The 15,068-nt window shown below is 42.9% G+C and overlaps 1 protein-coding gene across 2 annotated transcripts; it reads left to right on the forward strand.

The window, feature by feature from the left end:
* Positions 1–106: 106 nt before the first annotated feature.
* Positions 107–10,541, forward strand: AIMP3 (aaRS-interacting multifunctional protein 3). Of its 2 annotated transcripts, none has more exons than XM_077641942.1 (6): positions 107–248; positions 763–862; positions 1,971–2,077; positions 5,190–5,285; positions 8,409–8,468; positions 8,559–10,541. In XM_077641942.1, the coding sequence occupies exons 1-6, from the start codon at positions 171–173 to the stop codon at positions 8,628–8,630; spliced, it is 513 nt and encodes a 170-aa protein (XP_077498068.1). In that variant the 5' UTR covers positions 107–170; the 3' UTR covers positions 8,631–10,541. The 2 variants fall into 2 exon arrangements, with proteins under 2 accessions (XP_077498068.1, XP_077498069.1); XM_077641943.1 differs by having other exon boundaries at positions 107–243; positions 761–862.
* The last annotated feature ends 4,527 nt before the right edge of the window (positions 10,542–15,068 follow it).

Consider the following 15,068-nt stretch of genomic DNA (forward strand, 5'->3'; position numbering starts at 1 on the left):
TAAAAGAATAATAACTTGATGAAGAGCAAACAAAAATATAAGCACGCAAAAATGCTTTGGCTAGAACTGTGCTGTAAAGCTGGTTTTATTTTTATTTTTTGACCGCATTGCTCATCACGACGCAGCAAAAGCAAACGCCAGCGTCAGCGTCAACGCGGCCGGTGTCCAAGATGGTAGCCCACATAAAGAATTTCGTCGATTTTTTAAATACTCCGGTGGAAACCGTCAGCGTTCAGTACAAGAAGAAGGTAAGCGATGTTTTAGCTCTCCTGTTACGAATCCTTATCGCAACTCCACGCACGGGTGATGCGTTCGCGAAACTGGTCGTCTCGAAATGAGGTCACATGTGTTTACGTGCCTCGCCGGCAGTAACACGATTTCTTCAAGCATCACAGAGCACCCACACTACGCTGAGACACGCTGCAAAGTTCGTCTTGCTTTTTGAGCACGTCTTAGTCTTTCGAAAATAAAAGAGCATCAGTGGAGGTGGACAGTAAATAAACAGCGGGAGTGGTGCACTCCATTCATTCTTCATTCATCCTTTCTTTTTTTTTTTTTTGTAAAACTGTCATGTCGCGTTACCGGTGGTGAAACTTCGTATCGGTAACCGCTTGTCTTGGAAGCGGAATAAGGCTTGTTAAAGCCTATTAAGTGAAGTCGGTGTCAAAGCTGACATTTATGTCTGCATATGGCTGCATAGTGACCTTGACAAGCTGGTCCCAGGCTCCTGAAAAAGGATGCGCACTTCATGGTGATTTGCAGGTTCCATCGGTGAAGGCAGATTCGGGGCTGGAGCTGACGGGCTGCGCCCCGATCGGGCGTTACATTGCCGAGCAGTCGGAGAAAGGACGGAGCTTCCTGGGTAAGCTTTTTTTTTTATTTCTACATGTATTTCTAAGGAAGTCGACGTTGGCCCTTTTCACGAAGAGTAGCAATCGAAGCGACAGTTGCGTTATGTGGTCGCCGCAGGTGTTCCCCTAACCTGTGTAAAAGACAGCTTGTCGGACGGCAAAAATCGACGAGAGATCAAAAACCATGGAAAACCAAGATTTATAGTCACTTCAGTCATTCATTAGTTAGAGCAATAATTCTGTAACTTGGTTGGAACCCGACCGTAGCGGCCGCATGGAGGCGAAACGCTAAGGCGCCCGTGTGCTGTTCGATGTCAGTGCACGTTAAAGATCCCCAAGTGGTCGAAATTATTCCGGAGCCTACCACTATGGCACCTCTTTCTTCCTTTCTTCTTTGACTCCCTCCTTTATCCCTTGCCTTAGGGCGCGGTTCAGGTGTCCAATGATATATGTGAGATACTGCGCCATCTCCTTTCCCCAAAAACCAATTTTCAATTTTTTTTGGTAATATATGTAATTTTTGCTGCAATCCCTAGAATAATGAGAGGAAAGTAGAACAACTTGTCAGTGTTCAGGCAGGCAAGCTCAGAGGGTAAAAAAAAAAATCCAGGGGTTTTTACATGGCTTGATGCCTTGTGTCTGTTAGGCACTGTGTTCCTGAAAAAAATGCTCAGGATGGCTTTTAGTGAAATTTCCAGAACTCTTGCCACTTAGGTCATCGTGAGCACCAAGCGACTCGGATGTGACAATGCTATATAATAAAGTACTGCTTGTTGCACCAGTGGCATGGTGCAATTGAAGTCGGCTTTCTGAGTTCATTGTGCCATAAATTGCACAAGAGTTAGACTCAGTTTGATATGGTTTAGCAATTACTTATATTTGGATAAATCAGGAAATCAATTTATGTCTCTCAATGAGGTAGCAGTTCTGAGTTATAGCTTCGCTGGGTCATTTTTTTTAAAAATCAGTCAAAGACAAGGGGTGAGTCATGGCTGCAGTTTTGATTATGTGTTGTCAACAAAATATTTTTTTACCAGTGATATCATGTTATATGTGGTAACCAGGGGCATGACTTATTTTTTTTTACCTGATTTCTCCTCTCTTTTGCATCCGATGCAGGAAAAGATGCTCAAGAACGGGCTCTCATTCAGCAGTGGCTTGAGTACGTGGCTGTTCGCTGTGAAGGTGGCTCACTACCTTTAGACACTGCACATGAGATACTGCAGGTATGTGTCTATAGAATTGGTGGAAATTGCTAGCTAGGTTACAATGCCAGAGTGTGAATAAGCAGACCTGCTGACAAGTCTTTTCTCTGATAAAGGTAAACTTTATTTGAAATGTGGCACGAAGCTTGGAACCTATTTGTTCTGAACTTTAATTGCAAAGAGATTAACGCTTAGATATTAGTCAAGCATCATGGCACACTCAGACCGTTACTAAATTAAAGCTGCATAAATTTGCAGTGCTCATTAAGAATAAGTGTACAGTCTCAAAGCATTGACTAATGTTGAACCTACTGTTACTTTTTTTTTTCTTTCAGTCCAACATGCTTTATGTTGCCTCTTAACTCTCTGAAAAAAACACAGCTGTACACGTCTCACATGTATGCAAATGGCAAAGTTGAATTCTGAATGCCTCTAGAAATTCAATGACATAGCTTTCAGCCTGCTTTGGCCGCTGGTTTTGTAGAAAAAAGGGGTACATACCTGTGTCAGTGACTTCGTAAAAAGACCTCAAGTGTGGTACATGTGTGTACCGCAGTCTTGCATCAAGGAGTATTATGAGGCAGTTGGCTGTGGAAATGGCTCAGATGCATAGCAGTTTTTCAAAGTTTTTTTTCCCACCAAAATTTTCCGTGTCGAGCTGTCACATGCACTTGTAAAAGCGCAGAACGCCAAGGAGGCCAGATAGCAAAAGATAAAAACACTTTAAATAGAGTGTTTGATAGTTCAGTTGTAATCAACATGCAAAAATGTGGTCCATACTAGGTGCATTGTTGTCTGTCTGCCAGCACTTGAAGCAAATAGGACAGCATGGGTCCTGCTGTCTGACCTACAAAGAGTTAAGTGCCTTTAATGTGGGTCACACCTTACAGCTCAGTCTGTATTGATACTGCAGTGGTACAGAGAAGGCCACATGTTGTTCCCTATTCAGACATGTGCCAAAAGTGGTGAGAGGTAACGACCCTGGAAATAGGCTAATGCTGTCTCTGGAGGAAGCTTTTATTGAAGCACTGCTATTATGTCCTGCACCTGTCTAACTACTCGGGTTAGGTTTTGTGACTGTGTTAGATATACTTTAGCATGACTAGTCACCATCCGCCAATGACTTGCTTCTTCATGTTTGCATGAGTGCAAGATACTTGCTTTTCCTGCATGCACTTGTAGCCTGTGATTTACACCCGCTTATTCAGTTTCATTATTTCCTCCTATATAGCTGATGTGAAGCTTACTTATGTCTAGCTTGGTAATGCTTTTGAAGTTGTGCATTGCTGGAGTGTTGTGAGGTAAGCAGCTTGAGACATGCTTGCATTGGGGTACCCTCAGGCTTTGTCAGTTTTTTAGTGGCGTACCCATTTGCTGATAAATTCAGTACCTTTTAATTTTCGCATATTATGGGTAGCAGTGAGTAAAGTTTTCCAGACTGTACATTGCATGACCTTTTCATACATGCATTATCCTCTACTGTCAAGAAGAATGTGAAAATTTGTATGTGTATATTTGAAACCCCCATCTCATAAAAATAACATGAATGGCTCAAAAATTTTACGGATTCACACACGGTCCACACTTCCAGTCTCTTGGGACTTCAGCCCTATTCTTCACAAAACGCATTTATGCCCAATGAATTGTTTTCTTTATCGCCTGAAGCTGTTTCTGCAATGAAAATTCGGCAACATAGTCCTTTGGTAAAATATTCCAGCATATGAGAGAAGAAAGAAGTTGGAGCACCTGACAGCACTTCCTAAGTGGAACTTCACATTAATTTTTTTTAAGAGCATTAGCTCTTATTCATTGCGTTTCTCTATTTCTTGTGGTCTGCTACCACCTCCCTTCGGAGTGAAATTTTTGGTCCGAGGAATTCAAGATGGCAGCCCCCATAGTAAATCGATATAGCAACCCATTTGGTGATTTATTGGTGACATCATTAGTATATCGAATTGTTGATTGGTTGGTGACGTCACTGATATATGCAATTGGTGATTGACTGGTGACGCCACTTATAAATCCAAGATGTCAAATTCGTATTTTCATTGGTGTACCTCACTTTAATCTCATTCATATGATTTCTAGTAAACCAAACAGCTAACGCTCGTTACTGCAACGTCTTGCAGACGGTGGCGGCATCTTTTTTCTTGTGTTTGAAAAGTGACCCTTTTTTTAAGCACAAAATGGCCCTACCATTCTTTCCAGCAGGGATTTCAAATATAGCTGGCATAACTGACTTCGTGAAAATGCTCTAGATAGTTCGAAAGAAAGTTTCAAAAGTCTCGTGCATAATTGTAGATGCCATGCCGCAAAGGATTCATGCATTGCATAGGCTACTAGGTCCACCATACATAAAGACTGTATATTGCTTTTAGTTACAATTAAGATGCATTGTAGTAACACGACTGACTTAACCAAGAACCTATTAATATGAGTATCATTAGCATATGGTCAAGTATCTCTAGACTAAATGCATTGTGCCACCACATGATCAGAGTTTTGTCTGCTGCCATGGCTGGTAGAATGGCACATCTTCCACTTTGCACATCACCGCAGCGCCCACCGTACATTGGTCAATTTTTTTTTTAGGGGAATCCCCCAAGGTGCAGCAGATTTGTAATAATAGAGTAATTACTCATTGGCATCCACTCAAGCACAGCCATACGGCTACAAAGGAAAGCTGTACAGATTTCTCGGAAACCTCGCAGTTAAAGAAAAATTCGTCCTGGTCCGGGGCTTGAATCCGGGATCACCGCTTCACAGGAGCAGTCGCTCTACCAACTGAGCTAACCGGGACGGCAAGCCTATGGTAGGGCGAGAGTGAATTGATCAATAACTCGAAGTGGGAACAGTGTTGGTATTTTTTTTTTTTGCTGACATTGCTGCCACTGATGTCAGCTGTTACATTAAAATTATTAGTAAGTTAGGAGCTGCGCTTGATTTATAGCACTCGGATAGGGGATGTCAAATTTGGCTGAGGTGTTTCAGTTATAGAAGGAATGTCATTCTTACCCTGTGCACATGTGTATCTTGCTTCACCATCCCAGATTACAGGGCTGTTCATTGAAAAGCCAACGTAACCTAGAAATTTACCGTTGGGATAAATTTTTTGTTTGCTTGAATTTTTCAGGAGCTGAACAGCTACCTTGCTGACCGGTGTTTTTTCGTGGGCGTTTCGCTGACTCTAGCCGATGTCTTCCTCTACTACTCTCTACATCCCACCATCGTAAGTTCTCAACATTTTGTCCTATGATTGCATTGTTCACACAAGTCTGCAATGGCTGGCATTTTGCATCTTGAGGGAAGACATGGCCTTTCAAATCATGGAAAATGGCCAAAACGTTATTCTTTCGAAAAAAAAATATTTTTTATCTGCTAGTATGTTTCACTTTCTAGGCTGTCCTGAAGTTTCATTGCTGAAATCCACAGTGAAGTAGTCTAAAAAGATTGTTGCGTGCACCATGGTGGCACTGCATACTGCGGAAATGCTCGAAAAATGGTTGTTTGCATCCATTTCAGTTTTCTGACTAAGATGCTGACTTTGTGCTGCAGATTTCTTCACAGCTGTTTTATCTATTCTGAACACGTATGTTTTGTCGCATTCACAGAACCTTGCTCTGTGCGATGGAGTTCTTGCTTTTTCATTTCAACAAATTGGAGATTTTTGTTGTTACAACTTGTTTACTGTTTAGACATGTCTGTGCCAACTACCTTATATAAAATGAAAACAAAATTTAGTTTCCTAGGAAAAAAAATCTAAGAATGTCATCACATGTAGCATGCATTCAGAAATGTAATTGATGTTGAACTGGGCTTTTAGCAGACAGGACTGTTCAGGCTAAACAGATTCGCGAGAACTAGGCAGGAGTTTTTCTGGCATTTTAGCAGTGCAGCCACCAGTAGGTGCTTAATTAGAATTTCCCAAGCCATACTTTTTCAATTCTTGCTTCATCATTGCTTGTTATTGGTTGGCCCTGTGTTGGAAACAAGGTGAAAGTGGGGCTATATTGAAAGTAAGCGATTACAGTTTTCACTACAAATCTTGGTTCAAATGCAGACGATTCTGTCGCTGAGACCGCAGGAAAATGACTGTTTTGTTGCTGAAACTGCTGAAAAATAAAGTTTTACACTTTTTTACCAAACTACTTGCACAAGTCATTTGAGTGTTTCCTGTGCATTTCGGTTAAACCAACAGGTTTAAGCGCCGCATTACTGCATTTAGCCCTTCTAGTCATGAATTCTTATTGTATTGTTTCATATTTTTGTGAGGAACATGCCAAGACTGCGTAGACAACATAGATTTGAGACTTTTTGAAGCACTCGTGCTTGAAAAACAAGCAGGCAAAAACACGCTCATTGTGAAAACACCTCAGCTACTATAAAATGTGGAGGAGGCACTCTTAAAAATTTTCTGCTTTCATTTTGCTTGCCTGGCTTGAGGTCGTTCTAGGCGGTTGATCACGAAGTGTTCCAGATATAATCTTCAGCCATTTGTGCCACATTACACCTCATGAGTAACCAAAACCTACATATTGTGATGCTGTGAATGAGCAAGTAGTAGTTATTTAAATCATGAGAATTCAGTGGAGCGTTAGCATCATGATCTCAGAGAAATGGCAAAGGGAGGAGGAAAGAAGCTGCCCTTTGTTACCAGGCGTCTAGAAAGAATGCCAACCTCCATGTCAAGAAAGGCTTATAAATTGGCTGAATATGCTGTGGTGCAAAATATTATTGGACAGGGTGAAGAAGCAGGAGCATCACAGAGGTTTGTGCTTTTTAGTGCACATCACTGCTGCAGTGCCACATTCACTTCTTGAAGATTACTTCTCATGCAAATGAACTGCATGCCCTGCTTTTTGAATTGCGTGCACAGGATGCATAGCTTCAGACTAGTATGACCACGCCGGCTTCGAACGTGTTGACAGCTTAGGGTTAGAGCTCCAATGCTAGCTTGTAATTGAGGCGAGCATCAAATTGACTTGGAGAACATCAGCATTGCTCGAACCTTGCTGTTGCTGCTGTTAAAGTAATCCTGAAACATTATTGGAGGTCATAGAATTGATAGAGAACCTCCTTGCGAGAATTTGAGTCATTTGAGCATTTTGAATGAAGCTTGAAATTTATGAGTTGCTGTTTTTTAATTTCGTGTCTCTTGGTGGGCCAAGGTAACAACGCGCTTTGCATTTTCACCTGCCTCTGCCCAGATGATGTCGTTTGGGAGAGGGCTATTGTTAGCATTTTCTCTGACCTCCTCTCTTCCCAATGGCCTCATTGCAGCCTCCTCAGCAGTCTTGTCGGTTTAGCCTAGAAGCATAATCTTCTGATTCCAGCTGCTGGCACTGCTAGCTTAACAAAACACTTCTCTCCATCTGAAACTGTTGTAGACCCCTGCCAAGATTTTCCAGCAAAAAATTTCTTGCTTGCCTTATCAAGCCTGTCCATGTCCCCACATTGCTGTGTGGATCAGCAAAGAGAGAAGGAAGTGGTTTGTTAATTACAAATAACTCCAGAAAAAAGAAAAATTTGAGTGTAGCAAGAGGCAAGGAAAGAGCTCAGCTTCAGGCATTCAAAAGAGGCTGTACTAATATCACTGAATGATGCATTGTCTGCTTATAGCCCTAGGCTTCTATCGCGAGGTTTGAGGTACAAAGTTGCAGTTTTGAGGGCAGGGTAATTCTTTTTCACACCTTGTTGTCTTTGTCCTGGAGCTGGGAAAAAGGCTTTGCGTGTTTTTTTCAGTGCCTAGATTAGTTTCTCAGGTAGTGCAAATATTGTTTCAGGGCCTTTTTAAGCATGCACAGAAGTGTTTCGCTTTTTTAATTGCCGTAATGATTGAAGACAGCTCTAGCCATATTGATGGTGGAGCTTGATGGGATTGGGAGAATAGTAATGTACTAACCAATGTTTCTGCTATTTGTAGCATAAGTTCATAATTTGCTCTTTTCTTGAATATTAAAAATGGGAATTGGGTCTTGATTACTTGGCTTTAGTTGTTTCTTGTTGCCTGATGGCAAAACAGCTGTTTTTCTACTCCATGCATGTTTTAAATTTGCTGTACTAGTCTCGAAGTGGCATGAAGAAACAACATGGAATTGTTGGTGAAATTTTTGGCTACGTATGGTGGTTTTCCACAAATGTACCTTATTTTCTTGTAAAACGTGGGCAGTGCACTCAGTTGCTTGGCCTGTTGCAAAATTTAGGCAAAGGAACTTTTGTTTAATCAAGTCCTCTGCATGCACAGTCAACAACATCTGCAAATCCATGGCAGCTTATAAACTAAGCGCTCATGTTTTTCATTTGCCATTTGCTTTAATCGCTGTTCTTTCATGCCCATTCTTTTCTTCTGCAGGCATCTCTGAGCTTTAAGGAAAAAGAAAAATATTGTCATCTGTGCCGTTGGTTTGATTTGGTGAGTCTGCTTGCCTGTTTTTGTTCCTATCACTGCTTATCAGTATTAAATTGTCCTGCTGATAACTTTTTCTTGGCTGCCACCTTGCAGGTCCAACATCAAGACGGTCTCCGGCAGAATCTCCCACTCGTAGTATTCAGCAAAACTCGATTGTACCAGTAATGCGACATCCTGGGAACATTTCCTCGTTGCAGCGTCTTCAATGTCACATCGTTATTTATCCGATTTATTCCAACTTTAGTTGTCCACTGAGTTGCTCTCGTAAACCTGGACGCTTTCTTATGAAGCTACTGCAGGCTTACTGAATTGGGGCAGCCGGTGAACTTGTTGATTGGACTTGTTATATTGACCAGGGAGACCTAGGGACCAACCGTGCACTGTTCTCGGTTGTCACTAGTATTCATTTTTTAGGTGCGGGAAATAATAGCACCCTCTTTACAAGCAGCAACACTGAACTGTACGGGATTACGGGCACGTTTCTTTTTTGCTAACAACAGCATCTTTGCTATCAGCATTATGATTTGATTATGCACTCACAGTTGCCTCATGGCAGTTTTAGTTTTCACAAATCGTAGGATTTGTTAAATCTTGCAAACCTGAAATAACGTTGTGCTGACCTTTGCTAGGAGGTTTGTATATTTTTTGTGCAGGGGAAACACGTCAAACCTTTCAGTGAGCTCATGCTTTTAAATTCTTTCTTTTATAAGCTAGCAGCATTCTGCGTAGGAATATGTTATCACCAGCACATTTTGGTTTTGTTTCTGGAGGCCTTGAACTTCCTTCATTCTTATTGATGCATTGTTTGTAACTGCAAAGTTCTGTTGTTTCCCAGGTTTTTCATTTAAACTCAATCATTTGTTTTGTTTCTGCTGAGAAATTCACTTAACAAAATGGGTGCACAGTGAATCGCTTTTTTTTTTCATCACTTGTACTATATGTCTGCTCATGTGTTATTTATACAGTTGCGTATGGGCTGTTATATGTCCTTTACAGTGATGGGAAACTAAGTTTCTTGGTTGGCGTTTAACATATTTATTACTTGTTGCGATTCATTGTCACTGTTAAGACCTCATTTAATTTTGCACGTGACAGTGTCTAAATGTTGTGTGATATGTTAAAAATTGATGTGATGGGCTCCGCTGATCATTTTTTGAGCACAAGGTGTCGACGTAAAGGATTTCCTTTATTTACTGATTTTATTGTTATGTACTCGAGGTCAGGAACGCATGATCCAGCATTTTCATCTGCCTGCTTATTTCCTCTTCCTTGATGTGCAGTTTCCTTGTATATTTGTGTTTTGTGTAGAGCCGTGTGGAGTTAATGTTCCTAATTTAAGAATAGGCCACATTATTGACTTTGGATGACTGTTTTGAAACCTCGAATAGTGACTAACGTATGACAGAACTGACCTGGTAAACCTTTTCTTTTACTCGGGATTAGAACTAGCACAAATGTGTTTTGCATGTGGGAAATGTATGTAGGAACTGTTGCCCTCCTTTCCTGCTGGAAAAAAAAAAAGCTTTGCTGCTTGTTACTTTCAGTTACATCTTATCCAGCAATGTGATTGCGTGACCCTTATTGAAGTCTGTTTGGAAAAAAGATTACATCTTCTTTTTCTAGCACACGTTGGTTTCCTGATTGCTTCTTTGTTTAGTTACAGCATAAAGTGCTGCATTGTTACTTTCTGACGCTTTACTTAAACCTTATTGCTTTAATCTTCATGAATAGTTGTGTGCGAACCATGGTGCATCATAATTCAGGAAGAATATATCCGTTTATTAGATATATATTGGTGTCAGCACCAAAAGTTGGGTGAAATTTACAATGTATGATACCCCTAATACTGGAGAGATTAAAGACTGTAGTTGTGAAGACCATAATTAAGAACCTTGGAGTATTAAATAGGTGGGCAAGCAGCCCTTCCACGCCTGCAGAAAAGGTGACGGTCGCAGTGTCAGCAGGCCAACTCCCTCTTTAAACCCAACTTTTTGTCTAAAAGTTGCATGTCAAAAATTTTGCTGAGTGTTTGCCTTGAGATAGCAGGTGTCACAAATAAATGACTGCTTATTTTTTGTTTCTGTCAGTTCTTTTTTTTTGTAAAAAATCTGCTTTTGGCTCTTGAGTATGTAGTAAGCATGCGTATTCTGTGGAAGGCAAAGTCTTAGGCAGCTGCAGTTTTGGATATATTTGGATGTTCTTATAAATACACAAGGCACTGAACACTTAAAGTGTGTTTGTTTACGTGAAGCTCTACATGTGACAGATGTAGACTGGGTTGCAGTTCTCGCAAAGCGATTGTTGAATGTCTCTGGTGGAACCTGAGAGATTGGAAGGTAAGGGTTATCTTCATTGTGTTCAGTTTATACATGTACTATATCAGAGGCAGAAGTGCCTAGGTCGCGCTAGCGCTCTCGGTAGATGCGTTCTTGGCGGTGGTATATTTTTTGTCGCCCTGTCCATTCCTGCTAGAAAGGGCAGTTGTCTGAGAGTGTCCCGGAATGGTGCTCCAATCCTGCATCTTGACATGTGATGCCACATTCCAGTATCCAGCAGCAAGCCGGTGGTAAAACCTAAAAATAAATGCAGCTTGCTGGTGCCCCATCAGCCTTCAGCACCAACTGAAGGCCATGTGGTGGGGCCAGCAGAACCCATCACTCCCAGTACCAATAATAAAATTTTGTGACTGATTTCGGAGTAGTGGCATACGCTGCGAAGGGCGCCACCTGGTCGATTCGTTGTGTGGGCTGCTGCTTGCACCATGCCCAAGAGCAGGCACTTCTAGACGAAAACCCCTTTGCGTGCGGACCGCTGTGGGACTGGCGATGCAGCAACGCATTTGAGCAAGCGGCAGTGCGTCCAGGGCATTTCTGTCCCTGATATAACGGTGGCTACATGAAAGCAAAATCATGAGCATTCATTCAGTGACTACTTCATAACTCTGTGAGAGCACACTTTTACCTCTTTTTGGAATACTTTTGGTCTGGACAAATGGTACGCACAATAAATTTAGTTCAATGGAAAAGTGAAAAATTGTAATTTTTGTATGCAAACTGACTGCACTTTCATGTTGCAGCTATGTGTACCTTTGCTGTGCTGCTGATTATAGTAGTACTGGGGCTGTGGGGCCAAATTATGCCATCAAGTTTTTGATCTGCATAAGTTAAGGTCAGGGTCCCATTTTAAGCATTTCATCATTCCAGAGAAGTGAAGTCACTGGCTAGGGGGAAGCCTGTACTCATTGGAAAATAATGTGGTTACTTTGCACTGGGTGTCAAACCCTGCACCTCCCATGTACCAGGTAGGTGAGCAAACCTGTAGGGCACCTCTGTGCTTTTCTGGTATGGTATTACTGCATTGAAACATATATATGGGTGATTTTTTTTCAAACGGGTTTTAAAAACTGGGAGATTCACCTGTGTGGCCTGTGTATTTGGGTTGTACAGCAAGCCAGACATGATGTACGTGATAGAGCGTAATGATTAGTTGATTGATTGGAATACTAAACCTTTTTTTCTGGTGGATTAATGTTGGATCAAGTCGCAGTCAGTGGATTAATGGATTGTGCTGGATTAAGAGTGGATTACACCGGATTAAGGTGCAGTATGGTGGCTTGTGATAGAGTGCAGGTGGATTCTTGTGGGTTGAGACTGGTTCAAGTTTGATTAGGGTTCATTAGTGCATTTGAGGGTGGATTAAAAAGTCAATGCTTCCGCCTTCACAGCACGTACGTAGTATTAAGTGTCCTCCGCAATTTTTTTTTTTTGGTGTTAGCATGGTTCACTATCGTCTGCTGCTGAATGAAACTGCGCGGCTGCGATTTTTTGCAGTTCCGTCGGATGCCTCACTGCGTCCACACTGTCACGTATGTCGAAGCAGCACTGCTTCATATTGGAAAAGTCTTCGGCGGCTTTCTTAACAGTGTGAAGTAGTAACAGCGTGTGACGGGCGCGGATTCGGCGCAGTTGAATAACGGAAGCACCGCGCGGCTGAACGAGAGGAAAACGCGTCGGCACCGAAACGGCAGAGAAGACATCCTCTAAAGAAAATGCGTCAGCTGCACACTAATCAACGTCGAAACGGAGCGCAGCTGGGTCCGGCTGGCTGGAGCAATGTCAGCCGGTTTCGAGGGTAGCGCGCACCGGCCCTGCTGATGCGCTGCGGATAGCCGCCGTCACCTCGTGCTGGCGCTGAGGTCGGAAAAGTCAAACCGAAACTATGCAGTCTGTTTTTCATTGACAGGGCCCTCTGACAATCGTCACGCCTGCCATTGCGCTTATGTCAGGGGCGCAGGCAACGCTGCACTATGCAGTGCATGCTTGAGGAGGGATATTCGCATGGAGTTTAATTGGGATTTCTTAATGAGGTTTTACTATGCATAATTGTTCTAGCACTGCTAACTTTTGCGGACCTGTGGCGAGGCCGACCCTTACCTGAAAACAATGTTTTGCCCAGAAAAGCGTTACGATTCACTTGCCAGAAGGCGTGCACAGACCATTTCTTTCAAACTAATTCTAGGTAAATTTTCTTGGCCCTATAAGTTGGCCTTTATTTTGACTTTAAAGACGCCCGAGTCGAAAGTCAATCTTGCTTCAAGCGAAGCTTATCTAGAGCTATGTACCCGCGGCAAAGTTAAGGGTGATGAATATATTACTGAATATATAACCACACTGATTCACGTCCTTTCTACAAATCATGGAAAACATGGGCATCCCCCCCCCCTTCCTTCCCCCCTTAACGATTTACTCGCAAATCCACCCATGACTGCACCATGTTCGATTAAAATGTGGACCCAGAGCGCCTGCATTTGTCTTCCACTCAAACGCGCCTGTTTTCTTCATTCGCAAGGACATCGTTACAGACCGGATGCTCAAGATGAATTGCCCTGTTCGAGCAATCACCTGTTCGATATACAAAAGAGTTAATGATTTGCTCTTGCACAGTTGACTGGTGCTCTACAGCATCGTTTACGGGAAGAGAGACAGCGCGGGAGAAACAAAATCGACCTCTGCATTTCCCAAGAAAAATGGTGCCCGACTCTCCTGCCCAGCATCTCTTCGTCATGTTACAGCTAGTCCAAAGCGCCACCTTAATGACATAGACGCCATAACTGCTGCTCGTTGAGCTCGACTTCGTGCGTAATTCGGCTGCAGCATCGAGAGGTTAGCAGAGCAGCCAGCACCGCGCAGCTTGCGTGGCGCAAGCATAGGAGACTGGCAAATATATGCAAATCACTTTCTGGTTTCGTATGATAATTTAATGCGCTTTGCCAGTGCGCTTGCGACGTCCGAAAGCGTATACTCTGGAGTTTATCTTTTTCATAGAGCTTCTACGCTTGGGAACAACAACAGAAATGTGCACTTCGTCATTCATAACTTACTTTTAGAAACCGGATGGCTCCCATCCTGAATTCTTTCGTAATTCTTACTTCTATATGCTCCTGCACAAGATTCATCCATAATAGAGCCATCTAGTACACTGCACATAAAGCCTTCTTCCCATATTGAGCCATCCATCTTACAGGAACCGCAATTTCTTCTTAATTTATATCTGCCACACTGCATTCAAGACCTCATTGTGAACACCACATATTTTGAACATTTGTCAGTCTCGGCCAATGTCTTAACTGGCCAATTCTCCACAGTGGCTATGCGCGATTCAACCCCTGAGGACAACAACAAAATTAACCGGCTTATGTGAGACGGAGGCAGCAGCAAAGCAACGTGAGCGAAAAAGTGTATCGGTTCGAGCCCCAGAAGCAAAGCACCTTAAACGCGAAGACCCTGTAGTTCGAGCCGCATCAATCCAGGCGAATTGACTTTGACGCGAAGACCCTGCAGTTCGATCCGCAGCAATCCAGGCGAGTCGACTTCGATTACAGGACCCTGCAGGTCGACCTGCAGAGGCAGAAGCGAGGCGACGGAATCAGCAAGCCAAGACAGCATTAAAGAGAAAAGCTGCAACAAGGCATTCGCCAAACAGTTTTTGGACAATACTTTCGGCTACAGCTGCCTGGTATGAAATCGATTGGGGTTGAAGAACGACCTCACTGCCGTGACTATACCGCAGCAGCCGATAATCTATGTAGTTGGTCACAAAACTCACGTCTTGTCGATTACTACTTCGCCGCAGAGTTGAGAGAATGGGAATATGGACGCTGACATATGTGACATGCCGGCGCGTATATCCCCAAGTACAGAACTATACCGACCAATGAGAGGAACTGTCCACGTCTGCGCCGCAGTTTCTTATCCGTTTTACGCTTTCCTCTCCGCTCGCCACGCTCATGTGTCCACGAACAAGACTCTCTGATTTGCATGATCGAGCCGAGTGCCTCGGAGAGAGAAATTAACCGCGGTTCAAGACTGGATAAGCATGCCTTCACGTGATTCCTTTCGATTCATTGATCCGAAAGCTTTGCAAACCTCGATCTGTCGGCGACTCGTAAATAATGCTCTACTCGCCTGTCACCTGCAAAGTGAGTGTAGACGGATGGTGTGTTTCTCACTCGTTTGTCAAACATGAGTCCCATTAAAGCATGGATTTGTGACGATGTTCGCCCTCTGGCCAATCAGGTTACGGAGCTTGTCTAGCGGTGTAGAA

Source organism: Amblyomma americanum, chromosome 10 (genome assembly GCF_052857255.1).
Source record: "Amblyomma americanum isolate KBUSLIRL-KWMA chromosome 10, ASM5285725v1, whole genome shotgun sequence".
Classification (NCBI taxonomy): domain Eukaryota; kingdom Metazoa; phylum Arthropoda; class Arachnida; order Ixodida; family Ixodidae; genus Amblyomma; species Amblyomma americanum.

Bases quoted from the DNA above. Each gene is read 5' to 3' on its own strand.
- AIMP3 (XM_077641942.1), top strand. From the start codon at position 171: ATGGTAGCCCACATAAAGAATTTCGTCGATTTTTTAAATACTCCGGTG. The intron at 5,286-8,408 runs GTAAGTTCTCAA...TTTCTTCTGCAG, and splicing joins ACTCTCTACATCCCACCATC to GCATCTCTGAGCTTTAAGGA. The intron at 8,469-8,558 runs GTGAGTCTGCTT...GCCACCTTGCAG, and splicing joins TGTGCCGTTGGTTTGATTTG to GTCCAACATCAAGACGGTCT.